This window comes from Oncorhynchus nerka, linkage group LG15 (genome assembly GCF_034236695.1).
Source record: "Oncorhynchus nerka isolate Pitt River linkage group LG15, Oner_Uvic_2.0, whole genome shotgun sequence".
Lineage (NCBI taxonomy): Eukaryota > Metazoa > Chordata > Actinopteri > Salmoniformes > Salmonidae > Oncorhynchus > Oncorhynchus nerka.
In genome coordinates this window covers 87,978,059-88,001,882 of record NC_088410.1, presented here as the reverse complement: position 1 = coordinate 88,001,882, position 23,824 = coordinate 87,978,059, and the positions used below count along the sequence as shown (strand labels likewise).

The 23,824-nt window shown below is 42.5% G+C and overlaps 1 protein-coding gene across 1 annotated transcript in view; it reads left to right on the top strand.

Moving 5' to 3' along the window:
- LOC115143479 (suppressor of tumorigenicity 7 protein-like) overlaps nucleotides 1–20,351 on the top strand; it is a 34,375-nt gene extending 14,024 nt beyond the window's left edge. Inside the window, exon 15 of the mRNA XM_065001999.1 lies at nucleotides 18,058–20,351. Within this exon, the coding sequence (XP_064858071.1) occupies nucleotides 18,058–18,153 (96 nt within the window). The 3' untranslated portion in view covers nucleotides 18,154–20,351. The remainder of the gene's footprint in view (nucleotides 1–18,057) is intronic.
- The last annotated feature ends 3,473 nt before the right edge of the window (nucleotides 20,352–23,824 follow it).

Sequence of the window (23,824 nt, the reverse complement as noted above, 5' to 3'; positions counted from 1 at the left end):
TCGGAGTGGAGGTCCTGGGCTGGTGTGGTTACACGTGGTCTGTGGTTGAGGAGGTCCTGGGCTGGTGTGGTTACACGTGGTCTGTGGTTGAGGAGGTCCTGGGCTGGTGTGGTCACACGTGGTCTGTGGTTGAGGAGGTCCTGGGCTGGTGTGGTTACACGTGGTCTGTGGTTGAGGAGGTCCTGGGCTGGTGTGGTCACACGTGGTCTGTGGTTGAGGAGGTCCTGGGCTGGTGTGGTTACACGTGGTCTGTGGTTGAGGAGGTCCTGGGCTGGTGTGGTCACACGTGGTCTGTGGTTGAGGAGGTCCTGGGCTGGTGTGGTTACACGTGGTCTGTGGTTGAGGAGGTCCTGGGCTGGTGTGGTCACACGTGGTCTGCAGTTGAGGAGGTCCTGGGCTGGTGTGGTTACACGTGGTCTGTGGTTGAGGAGGTCCTGGGCTGGTGTGGTTACACGTGGTCTGTGGTTGAGGAGGTCCTGGGCTGGTGTGGTTACACGTGGTTGAGGAGGTCCTGGGCTGGTGTGGTCACACGTGGTCTGCAGTTGAGGAGGTCCTGGGCTGGTGTGGTTACACGTGGTCTGTGGTTGAGGAGGTCCTGGGCTGGTGTGGTTACACGTGGTCTGTGGTTGAGGAGGTCCTGGGCTGGTGTGGTTACACGTGGTCTGTGGTTGAGGAGGTCCTGGGCTGGTGTGGTTACACGTGGTCTGTGGTTGAGGAGGTCCTGGGCTGGTGTGGTTACACGTGGTCTGTGGTTGAGGAGGTCCTGGGCTGGTGTGGTTACACGTGGTCTGCGGTTGTGAGGCCGGTTGGACGTACTGCCAAATTCTCTAAAATGATGTTGGAGGGCGGCTTATGGTAGAGAAATTAAGAACATTAAATTCTCTGGCAACATCTCTGGTGGACATTCCATTCCAGTCAACATGCCAATTGCGCTCCCTCAGCTTGAGACATCTGTGGCATTATGTTGTGGGGCAAAACTGCACATTTTAGTGGCCTTTTATTGTCCCCAGCACAAGGTGCACTTGATATACCACACCTGTCAGGTGGATGGATTGTCTTGGCAAAAGATAAATGCTCACTAACAGGTATGTAAACAAATTTGTGCACAAAATTGGAGAGAAATATGTTTTTTGTGGGTATGGAACATTTCTGGGATATTTTTCTTCAGCTCATGAAACATGAGACCAACATGTTTTAATGTATGTGATTTAGTCCCATTTCTTATGTTTTCATAAGACACGTGTGGCAGACTGCGTTTCTGTTTTTAGCTTGTTTGGCTAGGCCCTCTCTCACACTAGGCTAATCCTCTGTTTACAGTGGCCCTGTTTATTAGCTCTCACCTTACACAGCAGGGCTATTAGCCTGGGTAAAAGCAAGCCCTCAGAGACCGTCTCATGCTCAGACTTTTGTTATGGGAAAGGCTACCTCTAGATAGCGGAGAGCCTGGCTTTTACATCACGGCGGAGAGCCTGGTTTTTACAGCCCGGTGGAGAGCCTGGTTTGTGTAAGGGCCAGATAGAGAGAGGCACTACATGAAAGCCTCAGAGGCTGGAGGGAAGAACGGCCAGGCCCCCACCATTCTCTGAGGTTAACTGCCCCCCTGGCTTCCTCTTATTCACTCCTATTCCCACTCCCTGACAGCTGTAATCTACTCCTAGTCACACTACATGTTAGCCATAGCTGTCCTCATCTAGGACTGGGCGGTATACCGTATTTTACTATATACCGGTATTGATGCATGGACCAGTTTGGGTTTTTACTTTACCTTCTATAACTATTTGAATGTTTGGTTTGTTAAATGTGATATTCCGTGTGTAACGTCCATTTTTATTGTTTACACTGCCTCAACTTAGACCGCTGTGCCACTCGGGAGCCCTAAGGCACTGCATCTCAGTGCTAGAGGCATCACTACAGACCCTGGTTCGATTCCAGGCTGAATCACAACCGGCCGTGATAAGGAGTCCCATAGGGCAGCGCACAATTGGCCCAGCATCGTCTGGGTTAGGGGAGGGTTTGGACAGGGTAGGCCGTCATTGTAAAAAAAAAATGTACTCAACTGACTTGCCTAGTTAAATAAAGGTTAAATAAAAAACATTTATAAAAAAAAACTTGAGTCATCCCCCCATCTTTCCATCTCTCCATGCCGCTTTCCTCACATACTTCGCCTCGCCCCCTATCACTCAAGGAGCGCATTTGTTGTTGCTTGACCACCAGACACTTGCTTTCAGCCTGCATCGTCAATGAAGCACATGCAACAATTTTGATGACATCCACAAGCGTTCTATAATTACACTTCGTTTCTTACATCTGCAAACATCTAGTTTCTCTTTTCTTAGCTAAGCTAAATCGTGTTAGCCGCTAATTCTAATCCTTAGTTAGCTGGCTAGCTAGCTAATAAATGTACTGAGTCAGAGCAAACGTAGCTAGCTAATACAGCCAAAGATTATAGTGTCCCAGATGAAACACTGATCATCACGTTGGTTCTTACCCTGTCACAATAACTCCTGCCTGGCATTTTCATTCATTGTCATGTCAAACAACACTGTATACAAAGTGCCCACTATTATATTCTAACTATAGAATTAGAATGATTATTCTATTTCCATGATTCCTACAGTTCACCCAAGTGTTTTGACCTAAATCGCAAGTCAAATTGCAATTGTTGGTTAAAAATAAGGCCTAGTTTTCCCCCCCATATCATGCAGCCCTACATGGCAGTGTGAAAATTACCTCAAATAAGTGCAGTAAATGCAAAAATGTATGGAAATGCAGGAAATTTAATTGAACAGTATTAAACAATCAGAATGGAGAAAGACCCATTTGAAATCACTTAGAATGTATGTGTTACCACCCTAGGGTCACGCACTACTCATAAAGCAAGTTTAGAACTTTTATTATTAAAAAATAACATAAAATACCATCATACTGTCAAAAGATAGGCTACCTATCATTGGTGGCAGTTGGTCAGTAGAGACTCGCCTAATTCAATGTGTGCTTTGTAACTCTCTCCATCTTATGGAGGATGTTTTTAGTTTTCAAACGTACAGTGTTCACCCCCCTTGGCATTTTCCCTATTTTGTTGCCTTACAACCTGGAATTAAACATTTGTATCATTTGATTTACACAACATGACTACCACTTTGAAGATGCACTTTAAAAAAAAATGTGAAACAAGAAATAAGACAAAAACTGAGAACTTGAGTATGCGTAACTACCCCCCCCCCAAGTTAATACTTTGTAGAGCCATCTTTTGCAGCAATTACAGCTGCAAGTCTCTTGGGGTATGTCTCTCTAAGCTTGGCACATCTAGCCACTGGGATATTTGCCCATTCTTCAAGGCAAAACTGCTCCAGCTCCTTCAAGTTGGATGGGGTCCCCTGGTGTACAGCAATCTTTAAGTCATACCACAGATTCTTAATTGGATTGGGGTCTGGGCTTTGACTAGGCCATTCCAAGACGTTTAAATGTTTCCCCTCAAACCACTCCAGTGTTGCTTTAGCAGTATGCTTGGAGTCATTGTCCTGCTGGAAGGTGAACCTTCATCTCAGTCTCAAATCTCTGGAAGACCGAAAAAGGTTCCCCTCAAGAATTATTATTTAGCACCATCCATCATTCTTTCAATTCTGACCAGTTTCCCAGTCCCTGTCGATGAAAATCATCCCCACAGCATGATGCTGCCACCACCATGCTTCACTGTGTGAATGGTGTTCTCAGGGTGATGAGAGGTGTTGGGTTTGCAACAGACAGATAGCGTTTTCCTTGATGGCCAAAAGCTACATTTTAGTCTCATCTGACCAGAGTGTACCTTCTTCCATATGTTTGGGGAATCTCCCACATGCCTTTTGGTGAACACCAAATGTGTTTGCTTATTTTTTTCTTTAAGCAATGGATTTTTTCTGGCCACTCTTCCGTAAAGCCCAGCTCTGTGGAGTGTACGGCTTAAAGTGGTCCTATGGACAGATACTCCAATCTCCACTGTGGAGCTTTGCAGCTCCTTCAGGGTTATCTTTGGTCTCTTTGTTGCCTCACTGATTAATGCCCTCCTTGCCTGGTCTGTGAGTTTTGGTGGGCGGCCCTCTCTTGGCAGGTTTGTTGTGGTGCCATATTCTTTCAATTTTTTAAGAATGGATTTAATGGTGCTCTGTGGGATGTTCAAAGTTTGATATTTTTTTATAACCCAACCCTGATCTGTACTTCTCCACAACTTTGTTCCTGACCTGTTTGGAGAGCTCCTTTGTCTTCATGGTGCTGATTGCTTGGTGGTGCCCCTCACTTAGTGATGTTGCAGGCTCTGATACTGAGATCATGTAACAGATCATGTGACACTTATATCGCACACAGGTGGACTTTATTTAACTAATGATGTGACTTCTGAAGGTAATTGGTTGCACCAGATCTTATTTAGGGGCTTCATAGCAAAGGAGATAAACATATGCATGCACCACTTTTCTGTTTTTTATTTCATAGAATGTTTTTGAAACAAGTAATTTTTTTACATTTCACTTCACCAAATTCAGCTATTTTGTGTATGTCCATTACATGAAATAAAAATCCATTTAAATTACAGGTTGTAATGCAACAAAATAGGAAAAACGTCAAGGGGGATGAATACTTTTGCAGGGCACTGTAGGTGATTGAGTGTTATGACGAAAGAGAAAGTTGTTTCCTTGTAAATCTTATCTGATGGAGTATCTTTAAACACTTTGAAACATCTGACTGCTCGTCACTGCACACTGTTCTGTTTGGGTCTGGGTGGACGTGTCTGTAGATTTCTGATTATTGAAATGTTTACCAAGAGACGTGTTTTTATAAACACAAGCAAATAGTTGGCCAAAATACACTTCAACAAGGAATGTATGAAGACCACACTCCAGATGAAAACGTAGTCACAACTTTGCAGTCTTGTATAATGTCGCTTACCTGAATGTGAAAAACCATAATCAATTGTGCTGATATCTTAAAACCATGACAATTAAGCTGATATCTTAAAACCATGATCAATTAAGCTGATATCTTAAAACCATGATCAATTACGCTGATATCTTAAAACCATGATCAATTAAGCTGATATCTTAAAACCATGACCCATTGGGTTGATATCTTAAAACCATGATCAATTAAGTTGATATGTTAAAACCATGATCAATTACGCTGATATCTTAAAACCATGATCAATTGGGTTGATATGTTACGTGAAGTATAGACATTATACATTCCAGTTGTTGTACTAGGCATGAAGAGTAACCTATGTTATCATATTGTGTGGTGTCTTCGCTGTATTTTGCACAATTTCCTCATTACAGTCCCCTACTTCATTAAGGATTGAGTGTGTAGGCTTGCGCGGTATACCGTGTATGTACTGCATACCAGGGTATTTTGAAATACCGACAGACAGTATGATTTTCAATACCGTTTGGGGCACCCTAAAGCTTGAGGGGTGCGTGCTATGCCCTTGCTTAATTATCTTAGGTGTGCAAAATAAATTTTCTCCAACTCAGGGCTCCAGCTATGCATTTGGTCATGACACCCTGTTCTGTTTGAGTCTGGGTTGACGTGTCTGTAGACCTGTGACTATTGAAATGTTTACCAAAAGGCTTGTTTTTATAAACGCAAGCAAATAGTTTGCCAAAATACACTTCAGCAAGGAATGTGTGAAGACCACACTCAAGATGAAAATTTGCAGTCAGTACTTTGCAGTCTATAATGTTGTCCACCTGAATGTGAAAAACCATGTTAACATGAAGTATAGACATTATACATTCCAATTGTTGTACTAGGCATAAAGACTAGCCTATGTTATCATATTGTGTGGTGTTGTCGCTGTAGGTTGAGACTGTGTGTTTTGCACAATTTCCTCTACTTCATTAAGGAGTGTGTGTATATGTTAGGCTTGGGCAGTATACGATATACATTTTGAAATACCAATTGTCAATACCGTTTGGGGCACCTTAAAGCAGGAGGGGGGGTGCTACCTCTCCAGCTCAGGGCTCCAGCTATGCATTTGCTTTGCTAACTTGCTAGCTAAGTGACTCTTGCAAAATCCAGATTCTTGGTCACAGTAGAGACAATCAATCCCCTCCTGGATGAAGATCTTTACTGCTTAAATTTGCTTTGCGAGTAAAAAAAAATCTGTAATAAACAGCGGCCCTTGTATGCGCTGCCGGTAATACCGTATACCAATGGGACTTCCCCCATAACATTTTAATAATGATAATGAAACCTAGAATTCTACACTGTTGCTTAAGAGAACATAACTCTTTCTTTTGGGGGGGGGTTGCCACAATAAATAATATTGAAAAATGGTTTTAATGACTAGATTACTAATCTACTCCCCTGAAAATCCCCCCCCCCCCAATAATTCATTGATAGGTGTGAAATCCTACCAACTCTGTGACTCTCAAAAATATCCTGCTCCTCCCCTGACAATCCCATCCACAGTGATCGATTGATAGGCCAAACTGTTAAGAATGTGGCCAGGATAAAAAATTGCAATGAGGAAATAACTCATGGTGTGATTGTGGTAACGTACAGGAACACAAATCCTTTTGTTCTCCCAATCTGGAATATTTCACCATCAAATGCCGAGCACATTACCTCCCGGGAGAATTTTATTCTGTTATCTCTGTTATCGTCATGGTCGTGCATATCCCCCCCCCAAGGAACTAGACTGGACTTTGTGGAAACTGCATATCCTGAGGCCACATTTATAGTAGCTGGGGACTTTAATAAAGGAAATAAGTGGAAAAGGTTAACTAAGTTTTATCAACACATCTCCTGTGCTTCTCGCTCATCGAGCACCATTGCTACTCCCCCTTCCTGGATGGCTATAAGGCATTGCCCCCCCTTCCTTCGGCAAATCAGATCACACCTCCATTTTGCTCCTCCCCTCTGTCGTGTCTTTACTATCATTAACTGAAGACTGATAGTTTTTTATCAAAGATTCTCTGTAATTAGTTATTACGCGATCAACTAATTAATCACGTAACTAATTAACTAGGAAGTCGGGGCACCAAGGAAAAATATTCAGATTACAAAGTTATCATTTCCTAAAATCACTTTTCAGATATTTTATCTGATCAATGATTCTTCAAATTAATTAATTATTTACTTTACCTCACGTTAGTCTCGTTCCAAACGTCGTAAATTGTTGGTTATCCAGTCTTCACTATGAGTCATCCATACATCAATTGCCTTAAATCATTTATTTATTACTAACTAAGTAATTCACAGAAATGCATAAACAAACAAACAAACAAGGTAAATGTGGTTACATGAAATGATAGGAGAATGTGCCCTAGTGGGCTAAACAGGCATAGCGGCTTGTTAGACAAAAGGGGGAGTGGGGGTCGACTAAGAAGTCACTACAGTTAATGATTACTATAACAATTGAAATGCTAATCCTTTACACATGAACACTCACTCATTCGGGAATAATTGCAATCAATATATATATATATTTACGCTCAGTGTGTTGTCTTGATCGCTGGTGAAAAGTTTGTCTTTCGTAGAATTGTCCGTCTCTCTTCCTCTCTCTCTCTGTCTTGGTTAGAGGGGATAGTTCAAAGTGACATTCGTTATAGGATGGATGTTTTGGAGGTTGTCGTTCTTCGCGTTCAATGATACCGAATTCCTAGCTGCAGACGAGTAATTAATATCAAAGACTTGTTCTCATTCTGTCGGTATCAATAGTCTAAGAGTTTAACCACGTGGTATGGTTAAAAGATTCAGCAATGGTCTACAACCTTTACTCCCGTGATTGAGAGAAACATGGTCTGGTGATAATTTCTCAAAGTTAGGTTTTATTCGGAATGGCAGAAAAGGGCTGTCCCAGGATGTCTGACCCTAACTGGGCTCAGGGGCGGTCCTCTGATTTAGTTCACTCCAATCCTCTTTTTGAGTTTTCCTTCATTAAACAGTCCAAATTCACATTGTAAAATTGTGTAAACAGTATCATACTCACTCATTCATCTTATACAGCAATTAGATGTAAACCTTATATCTGGGGCTATTATATAAACAGCGTTATGGTAATGTGGCCACACCGTCTCCCATGAGCTTCCCAAGTTGTGACAAGCGGACCAGTTCGTAGCTGGATTCTTCACCGATCTTTTATACTTTCTCCGGAACATGAAATTTGTTCATACCTCAAGTTCTGTGAGGTGGAAGGATTTCCTTTGTTCTCCATGAAAAACTACTCTCTATAACTGTTTGTCCATGAGGTCTTCTCAGGAATTTACGACCTCTGACCACAGCAGCCTAGTTGAAGGAGGCATGGAGAGGGGGATGGGCTTGCTATACCCAAAGAGGCCAATGTCATGACACCTCCTATAGCCAGAAACTTAAACAGGAAGTACTAGTGGTAAGGACTGTTCAACGTTGGTCTGAGCAATCGTAATCTATGCTTCAAGATTGTTTTGATCACGCGAACTGGGAAATCTTCCGGGCTGCCTTTGAGAATTGTATTGATGTACACATTGACTCGGTGACTGAGTTCATCAAGAAGTGCATAGAGGATGTTGTTTCCACTGTCACGATTAGAACCCAAAAACGTGGATAGATGGCAATATTTGCACTAAACTGGAAACGCGAACCACCCCATTTAACCACTGCAAGGTGACTCGGAACATGGAAGTGTACAAACAGACCAGCTATTCCCTCCATAAGGCAATCCAAGGTGCAATAACCGGGACAAAGTGGAGTCGCAATTCAAAGGCTTGGACACGAGGCATATGAGGCGGGGACTTCAGACAATCACAGATTATAAAGGGACAAGCTAAACACCACCTTCGCCCGCTTCAAGGAAAACTCAGAGCTGCCAACGTGGGCCGCCGCCAACGTGGGCCACCGCCACTCACAAGGACTGTGTTCTTGTTCTCCGTGGCCGACATGAGTATGACATTTATGCATGTTAACACTCGTAAGTCTGCCTTCCCAAGCCGCGTCCTCAGAGCATGTGCAGACCAACTGGCTGGAGTGTTTACGGACCTATTCAATCTTTCACGATCCCAGTCTGTTGTCCCCACTTGCTTCAAGATGTCTAACATTGTTCCTGTACCCAAGATAAGCGACAGTCATTTAGTTCAGTTACCATCGCCTTATAGCACGTACTCCTGTCATCATGAAGTGCTTTGAGAGGCTAGTTAAGGTTCAATCCCAGGCTGTGTCACAACCGGCCGTGACCAGGAGTCCCATTGAGTTGCGTCCGGTTCAGGGGAGGGTTTGGCCGGGGGGGGCTTTATTTGGCTCATCGCGCTCTAGCGACTCCTTGTGGCGGGCCGGGTGCTTGCTGGCTGACTTCAGTCGTCAGTTGAACGGTGTTTTCTCCGACACATTGTTGCGGCTGGCTTCCAGGTTAAGCGGGCGAGTGTTAAGAAGCACGGTTAGGTTGGCTCATGTTTCGGAGGATGCATGACTCGACCTTCGCTTCTGCCGAGCCTGTTGGGGAGATGTAGTGATGAGACAAGATCGTAATTGGATATCATGAAATTGGGGAGAAAAAGGGGGGTAAAATACACAACAACAAAAAAATAAGAATGCTCAGCCTTCAACACCATAGTGCCCTTCAAGCTCATCACTCAGCTCAGGGCCCTGGGTCTGAACCCCGCCCTGTGCAACTGGATCCTGGACTTCCTTATGGGCCAACCCCAGTTGGTGAAGGTAGGCAACAACACCTCTGCCACATTGATCCTCAACACAAGGGGCCCTACACGAGTGCATGCTCAGCCCCCTCCTGTACTCCCTTTCCACCCATGACTGCGTGTCCACGCACGTCTCCAACTCAATCATCAAGTTTGCTGACGACACAACAGTGGTAGGCCTGATTACCAACAATGACGAGACAGCCTACAGGGAGGAGGTGAGGGCCCAGGTGGAGTGGTGCCAGGAAAATAACCTCAACGTCAACAAAACTAAATACCTGATCTTGGACTTCAGGAGACAGCAGAGAGAGCACAACCCCATCCACAATAATGGGGCCGCAGTGGAAAGGGTGAAAATCTTTAAGTTCCTCTGCGTGCCCACCACTGACAACCTAAAATGGTCCATCCACACAGACAGTGGTGAAGAAGGCTTAACAGCGCCTCTTCAACCTTGGCCCCTAAGACCCTCATACACTTCTACAGATGCACCTTTGAGAGGATCCTGTTGGGCTGTATCACCGCCTGGTACGTTAATTTCACCATCCACAACCACAGGGTTCTCCTGGAGGGAGTGGTGCGGTCAGCCCAACGCATCACCGGGGGCGCATTGCCTTCCCTCCAGGTCATATACAGCTCCTTGTGTCACAGGAAGGCCAAGAAGATCATCAAGGACCTCTGCCACTTTGGCCACGTCCTGTTCACCCCACTACCATCTAGAAGGAGGAGACCGTACAGGTGCATCAAAGCTGGGACAGAGAGAGCTGTTTTTCAGTCTATCTCAGGCCATCAGACTGTTAAATAGTCACCACTACCTGGCTTCTGCCCAGTACCTTGCCCTGAACTTAGTCACTGTTACTAGCTGGCTACCACTCGGTACTCTGCTCTGCACCTTAAAGACTGCTGCCCTACAGTTTTTCTTCCTTTAAAAGTTACGAGCTTATGCCGCGACTGTTAGTGGTAAATGGTGGCATTCTGTCATTGCACCACACTATCACAAGGGGGAGTTAGAACGCTGATCTATCGGTAGTCTAAACTGTGGCAATTAATGGAGGTGTTTTCGGTCTGAGAGTCTCCTGGCACTAGAGTCCTGCATCAGTCAACAACAACAAAACTGTCGGTGGTCCTGGAGTTAAGAGAGAACTTGGGTAAATACAATGGGGTTATTTCACTTGACATGTGGACTGACGATTTTCGAAAAATAGCAACGGTGGGCTTTTGGTTTCTCTCCCTCTAAAAACAGAAATAAATAACAAACTGGCTTTATTGACAAATTCGTAAGAATGTCTCACCCCATGTTCAATAATGTCCTTTTTACCTTTATTCGGATTACAGTTGCTCACTTGAAACAAAATCATCTCCAAATTATTGTTATTTTTTAAACAAGCCATAGAAAGTTGGTTGCAAAAAAAAAGTAAGGAACTTGTCTGTCGGCCCTGCATTAAAGACTAAAATTGGTTAAAGAAAATTGTGATAAATAAAAAATATATACCAGTTTCATTTAAGGACCAAAAAATTGACAGCAGTGCCATATAGGTATTTTCAATGTATCGATTACATGGCATATGGTTTATGAATTGACATGCAATTTTCCGCTCCTCCTGAAAGCCCTAATATTAAAAACAGTCAAATGCATGCAATCCGTCGCCCACACGCACTTTAAACATTTGGATAATAAAGCATTTAAAGGCTGACATTAGTTGATTTTAGTACTTCTGACAGCCAAAATTCTTACTCCACCCATAACTTCTGGTCTTTTAAACATTCCCAGAAGGCATGGATTATTATAACCTACTGCAGGCCTAAACCTTATGGGTGCAAACAAGGTTTCCATGATGGGCTCTTAGCAGGACAGTAACCTTTACAAAAGGATAGCTCGGGCTAGGTGTGGAAATAAAATCCCCCTAACTTGCAATGTAGTAAGTACTCTAAAGTTTTACATTTCTAACTTCAAACATCATGCAACTGCAAAATGTCGGGTAAAGCATATACTGTACACTATTTCTTCATCAACATCTTAATGCTTTCGTTAAATAAAATAATGATTAAAAAACTTTTTCAAAATGCAGATGTTTATTTCAACTATCAGCAGGATAATAGACTCTTGCCGAGTTTAGGGACATTAAATATATTAATGGATCCATGACGAATTACTATGGGAATAAATATCACTGAATGACATTGCATGGGGTCTGGTCTTGATAAATCAATCATGGGCCTATTAATATAATGAATATGAATTCAGAGGGCAGAAATGATTAAATATTAAAGCATTAGACCTCTCACTAAAGGCGTCAGTCATACAAAAGTTATACTTAAATCCGAACAGGTTTTGCAGTTTGTCACGAATCATTGGGTCGAAACTACAGAACAGTACAAAACAAGAGAACACACATGGTTAATAAATAGAAAATATATATATATTTTTTTTTAAATGTATATGTACAGTGGGGGCAAAAAAAGTATTTAGTCAGCCACCAATTGTGCAAGTTCTCCCACTTAAAAAGATGAGAGAGGCCTGTAATTTTCATCATAGGTACACTTCAACTATGACAGACAAATGAGAAGAAAAAATACAGAAAATCACAATGTAGGATTTTTAATTAATGTATTTGCAAATTATGGTGGAAAATAAGTATTTATCGCTGTATTTGGGGAGTTTGTCCCATTTTTCTATGCAGATCCTCTCAAGCTCTGTCAGGTTGGATGAGGAGCGTTGCTGCACAGCTATTTTCAGGTCTCTCCAGAGATGTTTGATCGTGTTCAAGTCCTGGCTCTGGCGGAGCCACTCGTGCGTTGTCTTGGCTGTGTGCTTCGTGTCATTGTCCTGTTGGAAGGTGAACCTTTTGCCCCAGGTCCTGAGAGCTCTGGAGCAGGTTTTCATTAAGGATCTCTCTGTACTTTGTTCTGTTCATCTTTCCCTCTATCCTGACTAGTCCCCCTGCCGCTGAAAAACATCCCCACAGCATGATGCTGCCACTACCATGCTTCACCGTAGGGATGGTGCCAGGTTTCCTCCAGACGTAACGCTTGGCATTCCGGTCAAATAGTTCAATCTTGGTTTCATCAGACCAGAGAATCATGTTTCCAAGTGGGCTGTCATGTACCTTTTAATGAGGAGTGGCTTCCGTCTGGCCACTGTACCATAAAGGCCTGATTGGTGGAGTGCTACAGAGATGGTTGTCCTTCTTGACAGTTCTCCCATCTCCACAGAGGAACTCTGGAGCTCTGTCAGAGTGGCCATCGGGTTGGTCTCCTCCCTGACCAAGGCCCTTCTCCCCCGATTGCTCAGTTTGGCCGCTCTAGGAAGAGTCTTGGTGGTTCCAAAATTCTTCAGTTTAATAGTGGAGGACACTGTGTTCTTGGGGACCTTCAATGCTGCATAAATGTTTTGGTACCCTTCCCCAGATCTGTGCTTCAACACAATCCTGTCTTGGAGCTCTATGTAAAATTCCTTCGACCTCATGGCTTGTTTTGTTTTTTATATAGACAGGTGCGTGCCTTTCCAAATCATGTCCAATCAATTGAATTTACCACAGCTGGACTTCAATCAAGTTGTAGAAACATCTCAAGGATGATCAATGGAAACAGGATGCACCTGAGCTCTATCAAATCTCTTAGCAAAGGGTCTGAATACTTTTATGTAAATAAGGTATTTCTTAATTTGAAGTTTTATACATTTGCAAAAAAAATTACAATTCTCACCACTTGACTTTTTTTCACAGTTGTTTTACAGCCTGAGTTTAAAATGAATTATATTGAGATATTTTCTGACAATACACCTTAATGCAAAGTGGAATTATTTTTTGTTTGTTTGTTTTATGTTTGACAAATGTATAAATTAAATGCTGAAATGTCTTTTAGTCAATAAGTATTCAACCCTTTTCTTATGGCAACTACAAAAAACAATTCAGGAGTATGGGCTTAACAAGTCACAAGTTGCATGGACTCACTGTGTGCAATAATAGTGTTTAACATGCTTTTTGCTACTTCAGTCGATCAGTGAATTTCAAACACAGATTCAACCACAAAGACCAGGGAGGTTTTCCAATGACTCACAAAGAAGGGCACCAATTGGTAGATTTAAAAAAAGAGCAGACCTTGAATAGCCCTTTGAGCATTAAGTTATCAATTACACTTTGGATGGTGTATCAATACACCCAGTCACAACAAGGATACAGGCTTCCTTCCTAACTCCGTTGCTGGAGAGGAAGGAAACTGCTCAGGGATTTTGCGATGATGGTGACTTTAAAACAGTTACAGAGTTTAATGGCTGTTATATGAGAACTGAGGATGGATCAACATTGTAGCTACTCCACAATACTAACATAATTGACATAATTGATTGAAAAGAAGGAATGCAAATATCCCAGAACATGCATCCTGTTTGCAACAAGGCACTAAAGTAATACAGCAAAATAAATTGGCAAAGCAATTCACTTTTTGTCTTGAATTTAAGTGTTATGTTTGGGGCAAATCCAATACAAGTCCCACTCCATATTTTCAAGCATAGTGGTGGCTGCATCACGTTATGGGTATGCTTGTAATCGTTAAGAACTGGGGAGTTTTTCACGATAAAAAAGAAACAGAATGGAGCTAAGCACAAAATACTAGAGGAAAACCTGGGTCAGTATGCTTTCCACCAGACTCTGGGAGATTAATTCACCTTTCAGTAGGACAATAACCTAAAACACAAAGCCAAATCTACGCTGGAGTTGCTTATGTTCCTGAGTGGCCGAGTTACAGTTTTGACTTAAATCTGCTTGAAAATCTATGGCAAGACCTGCAAATGGTTGTCTATCAATGATCAACAACCAATTTGGACTGGGAAGTTCATTATAAATAAATAAATTGAGTCACCGAATCTGCTATAGAAATAATAAAATATAGCTCCTGTAATATGGGTCATATTTGGGTCATATTTGAGCAGTTTGAGATAGAGGCCATTAAAATACAAAAATATTTTTTCACAAGCTACTCATTTACAGCCTGCATATTTTGTTATTGTGTAGGCCTAATTAGAAACAAAGTAATGTAATTGCGTTTTGGTTTTTAGAACCATACATTTTTGATTCATTACTGATTTCATTCATCATTGCTACAGTTATGATGTATATAGTGCTATTTCTGTTGTTCTATGTATTACCATTTTCATTGTTTTATTTTTACTTAGTGTCCGAGCTCCAACATGTATGACTAAGATGTTTACTGTACCCTGCAATCACACCTGCAGTCCTGTACATGTGACTATTAAACACTGAATCTGAATTATGAGAACAAAAATCTTTCTACTGTAGCCTACCTTGAGAATCTTGCCTTTTTTAAGATGAGTGAAAATTAAACGGTTTTACGTTTGAACAAATCTGTAGCCTGCAACTACTATCAATAATTGTTTTAATTGTCATTCTGTTTAATAGTGGTATTTTTGAACAACAACCACTGTGAGGAGAATATAAACAGAATGAGCATGAAAAGTATGAGGAATAACAAAAGTGTAGTCTCAGCAAGCACAGTAGTGTTCCGCTTCAACTCCGACATGGACTTTGCTTGGTGCCATCGTTTGAAGCTCCGTCTCCATGAACATTTTTAAATTGAACAGCACCGTACATATTTGATGAGAAGAGGGTTGAAATTGCTTATTTGGTCGAAATTAGTTACCAAACCAAGCAGAGCTGTTTTATCGTGATACAAATATCCTGTGCTTTTTCATTTGGGCGTAGGTGCATACAGACTAAGCTTGGCTACATTGTAACTCTGAAGCGGCCACAGTGCGCTGGCATATGGGGCTCACCCAGGAAATGATACAGTGAAAATGAAATGTAACAACCCCATTGGACCAAACACTCTGACATGAAACAACAATACAAATGAAACGACAGCGCAACAAAATAGATGTAAATAAATATTTAGCAGGTCATATTGAACACCAGCGGTGCAACTAGTGCTTTGTAACTTTACGGAACATCACAGAGCACGCAGGAGTGAAGACTTTCTATTGGTCAATACCGTTCATCTTGAGGCAACGGGGAGTGGGATCAAATTGTAATATTATATCTTTTTTTACTGATTTAACCATTATTTAACTAGGCAAATCAGTCAAGAATAAATTCTTATTTACAATGACTGCCTACCCCGGCCAAACCTGGACAACGCTGGGCCAAGTGGACCGCTGCGCTACTTGGGAGCCCAAAATGCAATCTGTTAAATATTATACAGTGTCATATATAAAATGGACATATCTATTTTAATACAGACTACTTTAAAATATGACTAATCATTGGAAATGACATTACCCAATACATCATGATCATTTTTTGGTAAAAAAGTGAGGGTGCAAAAACATACGTTTGCAACCCTATTTTGAAAGTGTGGGTCCAGCTGCTCCATTGCTCAGGCACCTATACGTATACCCCAGTATGGTACAAGAATGGTATGAACATCTGGATACCACCCAGCCCTAGTTTGTGTATCTATTAAGAGAGGGTTAGAACTGGGGAAGAGAGACCCATTACATGGCATGCTTGGCCATAGTTCCACATACTGGAACAATGCTGCTTCCCACATCCTGTCAAAACCATCTGTTCACCTCGCAAATGTATTGCTTCATAAACACAAAGTGTTGTTTATGGTGGTTGAACATATTTCAGATGTGTGATTGTGGACGATTTCTATTGGTTATGCTGGAGAGGGAGAGGCCTCAGTAAGGGTTATGGTTCTCCTATCTCTACTTGCTTACTTGTTTTGGGAGAGCATTTTATAGAATTACACCTGGGTTCCCTAGTAGTAGTAGTGATGCAAGCTCTGGTATTCAGCCTTATATGAAGGGTACATTCTAACGTGCCCCCTGTCCTCAATACAAGTCACCATGCTTCTGCTGGTATTCAGCCTTAGATGAAGGGTACATTCTAACGTGCCCCCTGTCCTCAATACAAGTCACCATGCTTCTGCTGGTATTCAGCCTTAGATGAAGGGTACATTCTAACGTGCCCCCTGTCCTCAATACAAGTCACCATGCTTCTGCTGGTATTCAGCCTTAGATGAAGGGTACATTCTAACGTGCCCCCTGTCCTCAATACAAGTCACCATGCTTCTGCTGGTATTCAGCCTTAGATGAAGGGAAGGGTCACATTCTATTCAGCCTTAGATGAAGGGTACATTCTAACGTGCCCCTGTCCTCTCAATACAAGTCACCATGCTTCTGCTGGTATTCATGCCTGCTAGATGAGATGAAGGGTACATTCTAACGTGCCCCCTGTCCTCAATACAAGTCACCATGCTTCTGCTGGTATTCAGCCTTAGATGAAGGGTACATTCTAACGTGCCCCCTGTCCCTGACCTCACCATGCAAGTCAGCCATGCATTCTAACGTGCCCCCTGTCCTCAATTCACCATGCTTCTGCTGGTATTCAGCCTTAGATGAAGGGTACATTCTAACGTGCCCCCTGTCCTCAATACAAGTCACCATGCTTCTCGCCTTAGATGCTTCTACTGGTATTCAGCCTTAGATGAAGGGTACATTCTAACGTGCCCCCTGTCCTCAATACAAGTCGCCATGCTTCTGCTGGTATTCAGCCTTAGATGAAGGGTACATTCTAACGTGCCCCCTGTCCTCAATACAAGTCGCCATGCTTCTGCTGGTATTCAGCCTTAGATGAAGGGTACATTCTAACGTGCCCCCTGTCCTCAATACAAGTCGCAATGCTTCTGCTGGTATTCCCACTTTAATTTATCCTCCCTATGTGTAACCTTTATTTAACTAGGCAAGTCAGTTAAGAACAAATTGTTATTTACAATGATGGCCTAACCCTCACAATGACGGCCTACCCCTCACAATGACGGCCTAACCCTCACAATGACGGCCTACCCCTCACAATGACGGCCTAACCCTCACAATGACGGCCTACCCCTCACAATGACGGCCTAACCCTCACAATGACGGCCTACCCCTCACAATGACGGCCTAACCCTCACAATGACGGCCTAACCCTCACAATGACGTCCTAACCCTCACAATGACGTCCTAACCCTCACAATGACGGCCTACCCCGGCCAAATCCGGACGACGCTGGGCCAATTGTGCACCGCCCTATGGGACTCCCAATCACGGCTGGATGTGATGCAGCCTGGATTCAAACCAGGGACTGTAGTGATGCCTCTTGCACTGAGATGCAGTGCCTTAGACTGCTGCGCCATTCGGGAGCCCAACTATATAGTGCTCTAAATACCCCCAATTCATGTTGTTAAATTCAAAAGAATACAACATAAAAATTGCTGACACCATTCAAACCAATGGGGGTTCGGAATCAGCCAATTATCTCAGAATCATATTTTTTGCATATAGAACCGTATATATCCCCATCTCTGGATGGGTTGTAGGCTTATTGAATGTGGTGTATTGAAATGACTTTGTTTTGTTCCTCAGTTCTTCAGCACCCTCTTCACACCCCTGGGTTTCTTCGCAGACAAGATGGAGAGCTTCATGCCATCCAGTTTCTGGCATCAGCTGACTCGAATCTGACCCCATCTCACACACGTACACATACACACCCCTCAGACACCAACACTCCAAAACTACAGACAGAAATGTTTGCTCTCCTGTCTTCAGCGTGCACACACACTTGTTGTTTTGGTACTGATTATGTTGGCCAAGTCTTGTATCAACATCCAGACGCAACTCAGAGATGCAACTGCTAAGAAGCCAGGTTTTTAAAGTAAACATTTACCAGATATTCACGCAGTTATTCGTTTATTATTATTATATGAACTTGAAGTTATGTTGAGTTACACAGAACGGTAAATAGAAAGTATTTCAACCTACATTTTACTTCCAAGTCCCACCTCTAAATTACGTCAATCTCTCATACACTTCAGAATTAAGTGCTGAAACAATAAATGTATTATTAGGTCATGTTTCATTATTGTGAAGGCTAACACTACAGTTCATGGAAGTAGTATCCCTCTGTTCTAGTTAGGGTTGCAAATTTCCAGGAACTTTTGATAAATTCCCTGATTTTCCTGAGATCCTGGTTGTAGAATTCCAGATTTCCTCCTGATTCCTCTACTGATTCCCGTACTGATTCCCCTCCTTATTCCCCTCCTGATTCCCCTACTGATTCTGGGAATCCTCCAACTGGGATTTTGGGAAAAACATGGAATTTATTGAAAGTTCCCGAAATTTTGCCACCCTGGTTCTAGTGTTGCTATTCATAATATCATGCCCAATGTATTGTGTGTTAGCTGGTGCAGCAAGAGACAGATGGATATCTATAGAAAAGCATACTAGAAGGCCTGTTTTCCACGATCGCATGTCTGAACAGACACATTCATGTTCACTAGAATAAGGTAGAGCCATGTATTTAGAGAGTTGGGACATTGTGGTTTCTGCTTTATGATGCATTTACATGAGACAACAATACATGGCAGCCATGTTAGCGGCCATTTACATTACATGGGAAATATGTTTATAACAATGTCTAGAATTAGAACAATATCATTTTTAAAAATCTAAATACATGGCTCTGTAATAAGGTATGTGTGTCATGCCAGTTCAGATGGGTTGAAACAAAGCATAGCCTTTATGGTACATAGTCATCCTATGGGGCAGAGTTTAAGTTGGTGAGACCTTCTAAAAACAGATCCTTGATTTACTGTTTCACTCTGTCTGTAGTGTATACAATGCCTGCAGTGTTTTGCCAGTTGTTGCCACAGCATGCCACTTCCGCGCTATATCACTGGCAACCTGCGCCCCTTCAAACGTAGCATAAACATGTAAGTGGGATTATGACCGGTTACGGCATGGGTAGTCATGGCATCACTCACAGCCAATCACATAACTGAATGCTGCGTTTCCAGGTCCTCTATGAGTTGTAGTCAACTCGTATTGCTCAGGTGTAATCAGCCAATCACAACAGGCCGCTTTGTTTGAATCACTGTGGTTTCACCGTAGCCTCAACAGAAAATACTCTGAACCGTGATCTAAGACTAGTCAATAGCCTACAGTATATATTGTGGTAGGACTCGATATTTGATCATGAATAGCACAAAGGGCCTTTTGTACCTCACTGGCTCAACAGACAGATTGGATTTAAGCGGCTTGATGAAATTAAAAGCTATTTCTCACAATACTCCCAGATATGTATTGTATTGATGAACCAATGTTTCGGCACACAGTGGTTTCAGAACCTGCTCATTCATTTGCTAATTCCTTCAACTATTTTATGTATCCAGGGCCGGACTAATGCATTTTGGGCCTCGGGGCCCCAAAAAATATATATTTTGGGAGGAGAATACAGCTAACTTTCTGCATTTCAACATGTGCAGTTTTATAATGCAATTCTACACATTTTGTCACGTGCCCGTTCGGTAATCCCGCCCTGTTTGCATAATGTGATATTTGTGCACTGTGCTTGAACAGCACTTATAATTGGTTTGCTACTTTCATTCAATTTATGTGTCAAGAGCCTTCGACACTCCTACCTGGCTATACTGTGCACTATCTGGGTGTAATTACTGTACACTATTTTAATTCCATACTGTTGGATTATATTTGGGATAGTCCAGAATAACAAGATGAAATGCTGAAGACAGAAGTCCTATTTGAACTTACTACTATATGAGTTAGATAGCTCACAATAAATTGGTTCTTGAATGTAAATCTAATGCGTTTGTGTTTGAATTTTTGTTGTACTTTGTGAACAAATAAATCTAAAAAACAGATTCAAGACTGATTTGTATGTTTTGGGGATGTGGCCTAGGCCCTATGGTTTACCCTAGACCAGGGATGCCCAACCCTCTTCCTGGAGATCTACTGTCCTGTAGGTGTTCAGTCCAACCCTAATTTAGCATATCTGATTCAGCTAGTTAAGGTCTTGTTGAGCAGCTAATAAGTAGAATCAGGTGTGTTAAATTAGGTTGGACTGAAAACCCACAGGATGGTAGATCTCCAGGAAGAGGGTTGGGCAGCCCTGCCCTAGACAGTGAACATACATGTAAGACAAGCTGAGAGTACCTACATTATACGTCCTTACCATTTCGCTATATTTGGTGTTTGGATGAAAAGCAGCGTTGACGTTATGACCCACATCAATGTTCCCTTTCCCCCACCGCGAGAGAGAGCCCATCTCCTAACACTAGACTAGGGGTTGTTCAACTGTTATATTTACATTTATACTTGCAGTTTGGCGCTTAGAGGAAGTTGGCCACTTATTGAAGTTGTATCAGGTCCAGGGGTTTGTGACAGTTACTAATGATGATGTTTGTGTTTGAACCAACAAATTGCTGGTGAATGTTCCTCAGACTCTGGGGCCGTGACAACAACAGCAGGGACAAAACACTCTCATCAGTCCCCTATAAAGATACACAAACAGCCACTTTGTCTTTGTCAGTAGAGATACACAGAGACTTATAGAGAGTGGTTACCATGACTCATTGGCTTGGAGCATGGTGCTTGGGTTAGGGTTAGTGCTTGCAACACCAAAGTGGGGGGTTTCAAACAACCCTTATCGCCTCTAGGTATTTGTGTATATCTGAAAGGATTGGGTAAGCATTACTACAAAATCCCACTTCACACTCCATATCCCCAGATGGCAGTAGCTATACTGTTAAAGCTACTGTTCTATATACTCTCAAAGCTACTATTCTCTATACTCTCAAAACTCCAAACTAGTTTGGGACTTGCGGAGGCTATATGGCGGGATAGAGATGGACGTTTGGTGTGCTCCTGCACATGGAGACTGGATGGACTGATGTGGGACCCAAGTCCCTTTGATGAATCTCATAATTTATTGTATATACCTGGTATCACCTCATCTACAAACCAAACAATACAGGAGCTGGCCGGCCCGGATAGTCAACTCTGTTAATCAGAGGTCAGAAGCTGGAGAGGAGAGGATAAGCTGACTACCTCGGGGTAGACAGACTGAGGCATGTAAGATAAACCACTAGCCTGGTCCCAGATCTGTATGTGCTTTAGCAAATTCTTGTCTGTTGCATATGTAGGCTATACAACAATAGTGAGAGGTGTTGGTTTAATACAGATCTGGGGCCAGGCTAATAATCCACCAAATGGCAGGGAGAATAAAACCCTTGTCACACTACTGAGTCAAACAAAGAGTTGCTAGAGTTGCTGGAACCGTACTGGAAGAGACAGAAGAAATCTGAGCCAGCACAGTGCGGTTCAAGTTAATCTCTCGTAGACAGACTACGTAAACATAAATGGTAACACAGATCTATCATGATACAACGGCATGCGTGAGATAACCAGCAGCATTAGTCGTGAGATAACCAGCAGCATTAGTCATGAGATAACCAACAGCATTAGTCATGAGATAACCAACAGCATTAGTCGTGAAATAACCAGCAGCATTAGTCGTGAAATAACCAGCAGCATTAGTCATGAGATAACCAGCAGCATTAGTCATGAGATAACCAACAGCATTAGTCATGAGATAACCAGCAGCATTAGTCATGAAATAACCAGCAGCATTAGTCGTGAAATAACCAGCAGCATTAGTCGTGAGATAACCAGCAGAATTAGTCATGAGATAACCAACAGCATTAGTCATGAGATAACCAACAGCATTAGTCGTGAGATAACCAGCAGCATTAGTCGTGAAATAACCAGCAGCATTAGTCGTGAGATAACCAGCAGAATTAGTCATGAGATAACCAACAGCATTAGTCATGAGATAACCAACAGCATTAGTCATGAGATAACCAGCAGCATTAGTCGTGAGATAACCAGCAGCATTAGTCGTGAGATAACCAGCAGCATTAGTCGTGAGATAACCAGCAGCATTAGTCGTGAAATAACCAGCAGCATTAGTCGTGAAATAACCAGCAGAATTAGTCGTGAGATAACCAGCAGCATTAGTTCTGGTTCTTTGGATCATACACTATTTCACAGGTGTTAATATCTTTTGAATTTCGGAAGGGGAGGGGCAATTTGGCCTATAGACTTGCCCGTAACTTGCAAAGAGAGAGGGTGGAGCTCCTCGTTCCGGTTCCGATCTCTTCTCGGCCCAGAACATAATCGAGCATCTAACTAATTACACAAGACTTTAGTTCTAGGTCGAGCAAGATTTGGCCTGGGTCAGCACATTCGTGGAAAAAGGGTTGGCCTATAACTGAGCAGACGCTATCTTCGTATCCATCTTCTGTTCATCCTCTCTACAGAAACAGACAGTTACACAAAAACTTGGCGAGAGACGCATTCTTGACAGTTGACTCACTAGATAAGGGTTTTCATGTGTTAATCCTCTGCCGCCAGCCCGGTAATCTCACCCGGACAGCGAACGTGTTAATAGACCATGAACCTCGCCTGGGAACTTTGCTATACATGTCCCTGAAGGTCACGTATATATATTACAATTAACTCCCCTATAAATCTGCCCCAGGGACCTATCCCTGGCACTGACCCTAAGCCTGCTGCTATGCTGCACTGTTGTGGACTGCGGTCGGCTCGGACAGACAGGTAAGTAGCAAACACATGGCTCAACCAAACACTGACCCACCACCCAACTCTAAAGCAGCCCCCTAGATCGCAACGCAGTGGGACCAGGTGTGGGATGTGTATTGACTATGGGTTTACCACAATATGCTATATCAATATGCTATATCTTGTTGAATTTATGACAGATTTGGCAAGGAGTGCATAGTGAACCGCAGAGGCCCCCAGTAACTTTTTGTAGTAAATAAATAGAAATTACAATAATTGATACTGATAAAGATGCTTTTGCATGTAAACTAACTGTTGTATGATTTAAGAAGTTAATACATTACGATACTTGTTTATTTTTATTGTGTCACTGAGTGCATTGAGGTCTTCCACCCTCAGCTTTCTTTCCGCTGGGACAATTTTAGAATGATCGTCCTGTCACTACATAGATGCCCATTAGATATCACTATGATGGGAGGAGAATGCAGGCAGTGACAAGCTGGTTATTTTAAAAGACTGATGTGAGAAAGGCAGGTGTTTCCTGTTCCATGTTCACTACATGAGATTTGGCAGGACATTTCCACAAGGACACAGCTGCACTGCCCTTTAAAAAGATTTAGAGACCAATAAAAGCTTTTTTCGAAAGTGATTAATATGACTAATCATTTTACAATAATGCTCTGTGTAAAGAAAACAGTCTGCATAATATCCCCTGGTTTATACAGTCTATGAAATAGAGAAATAATTCCAACTT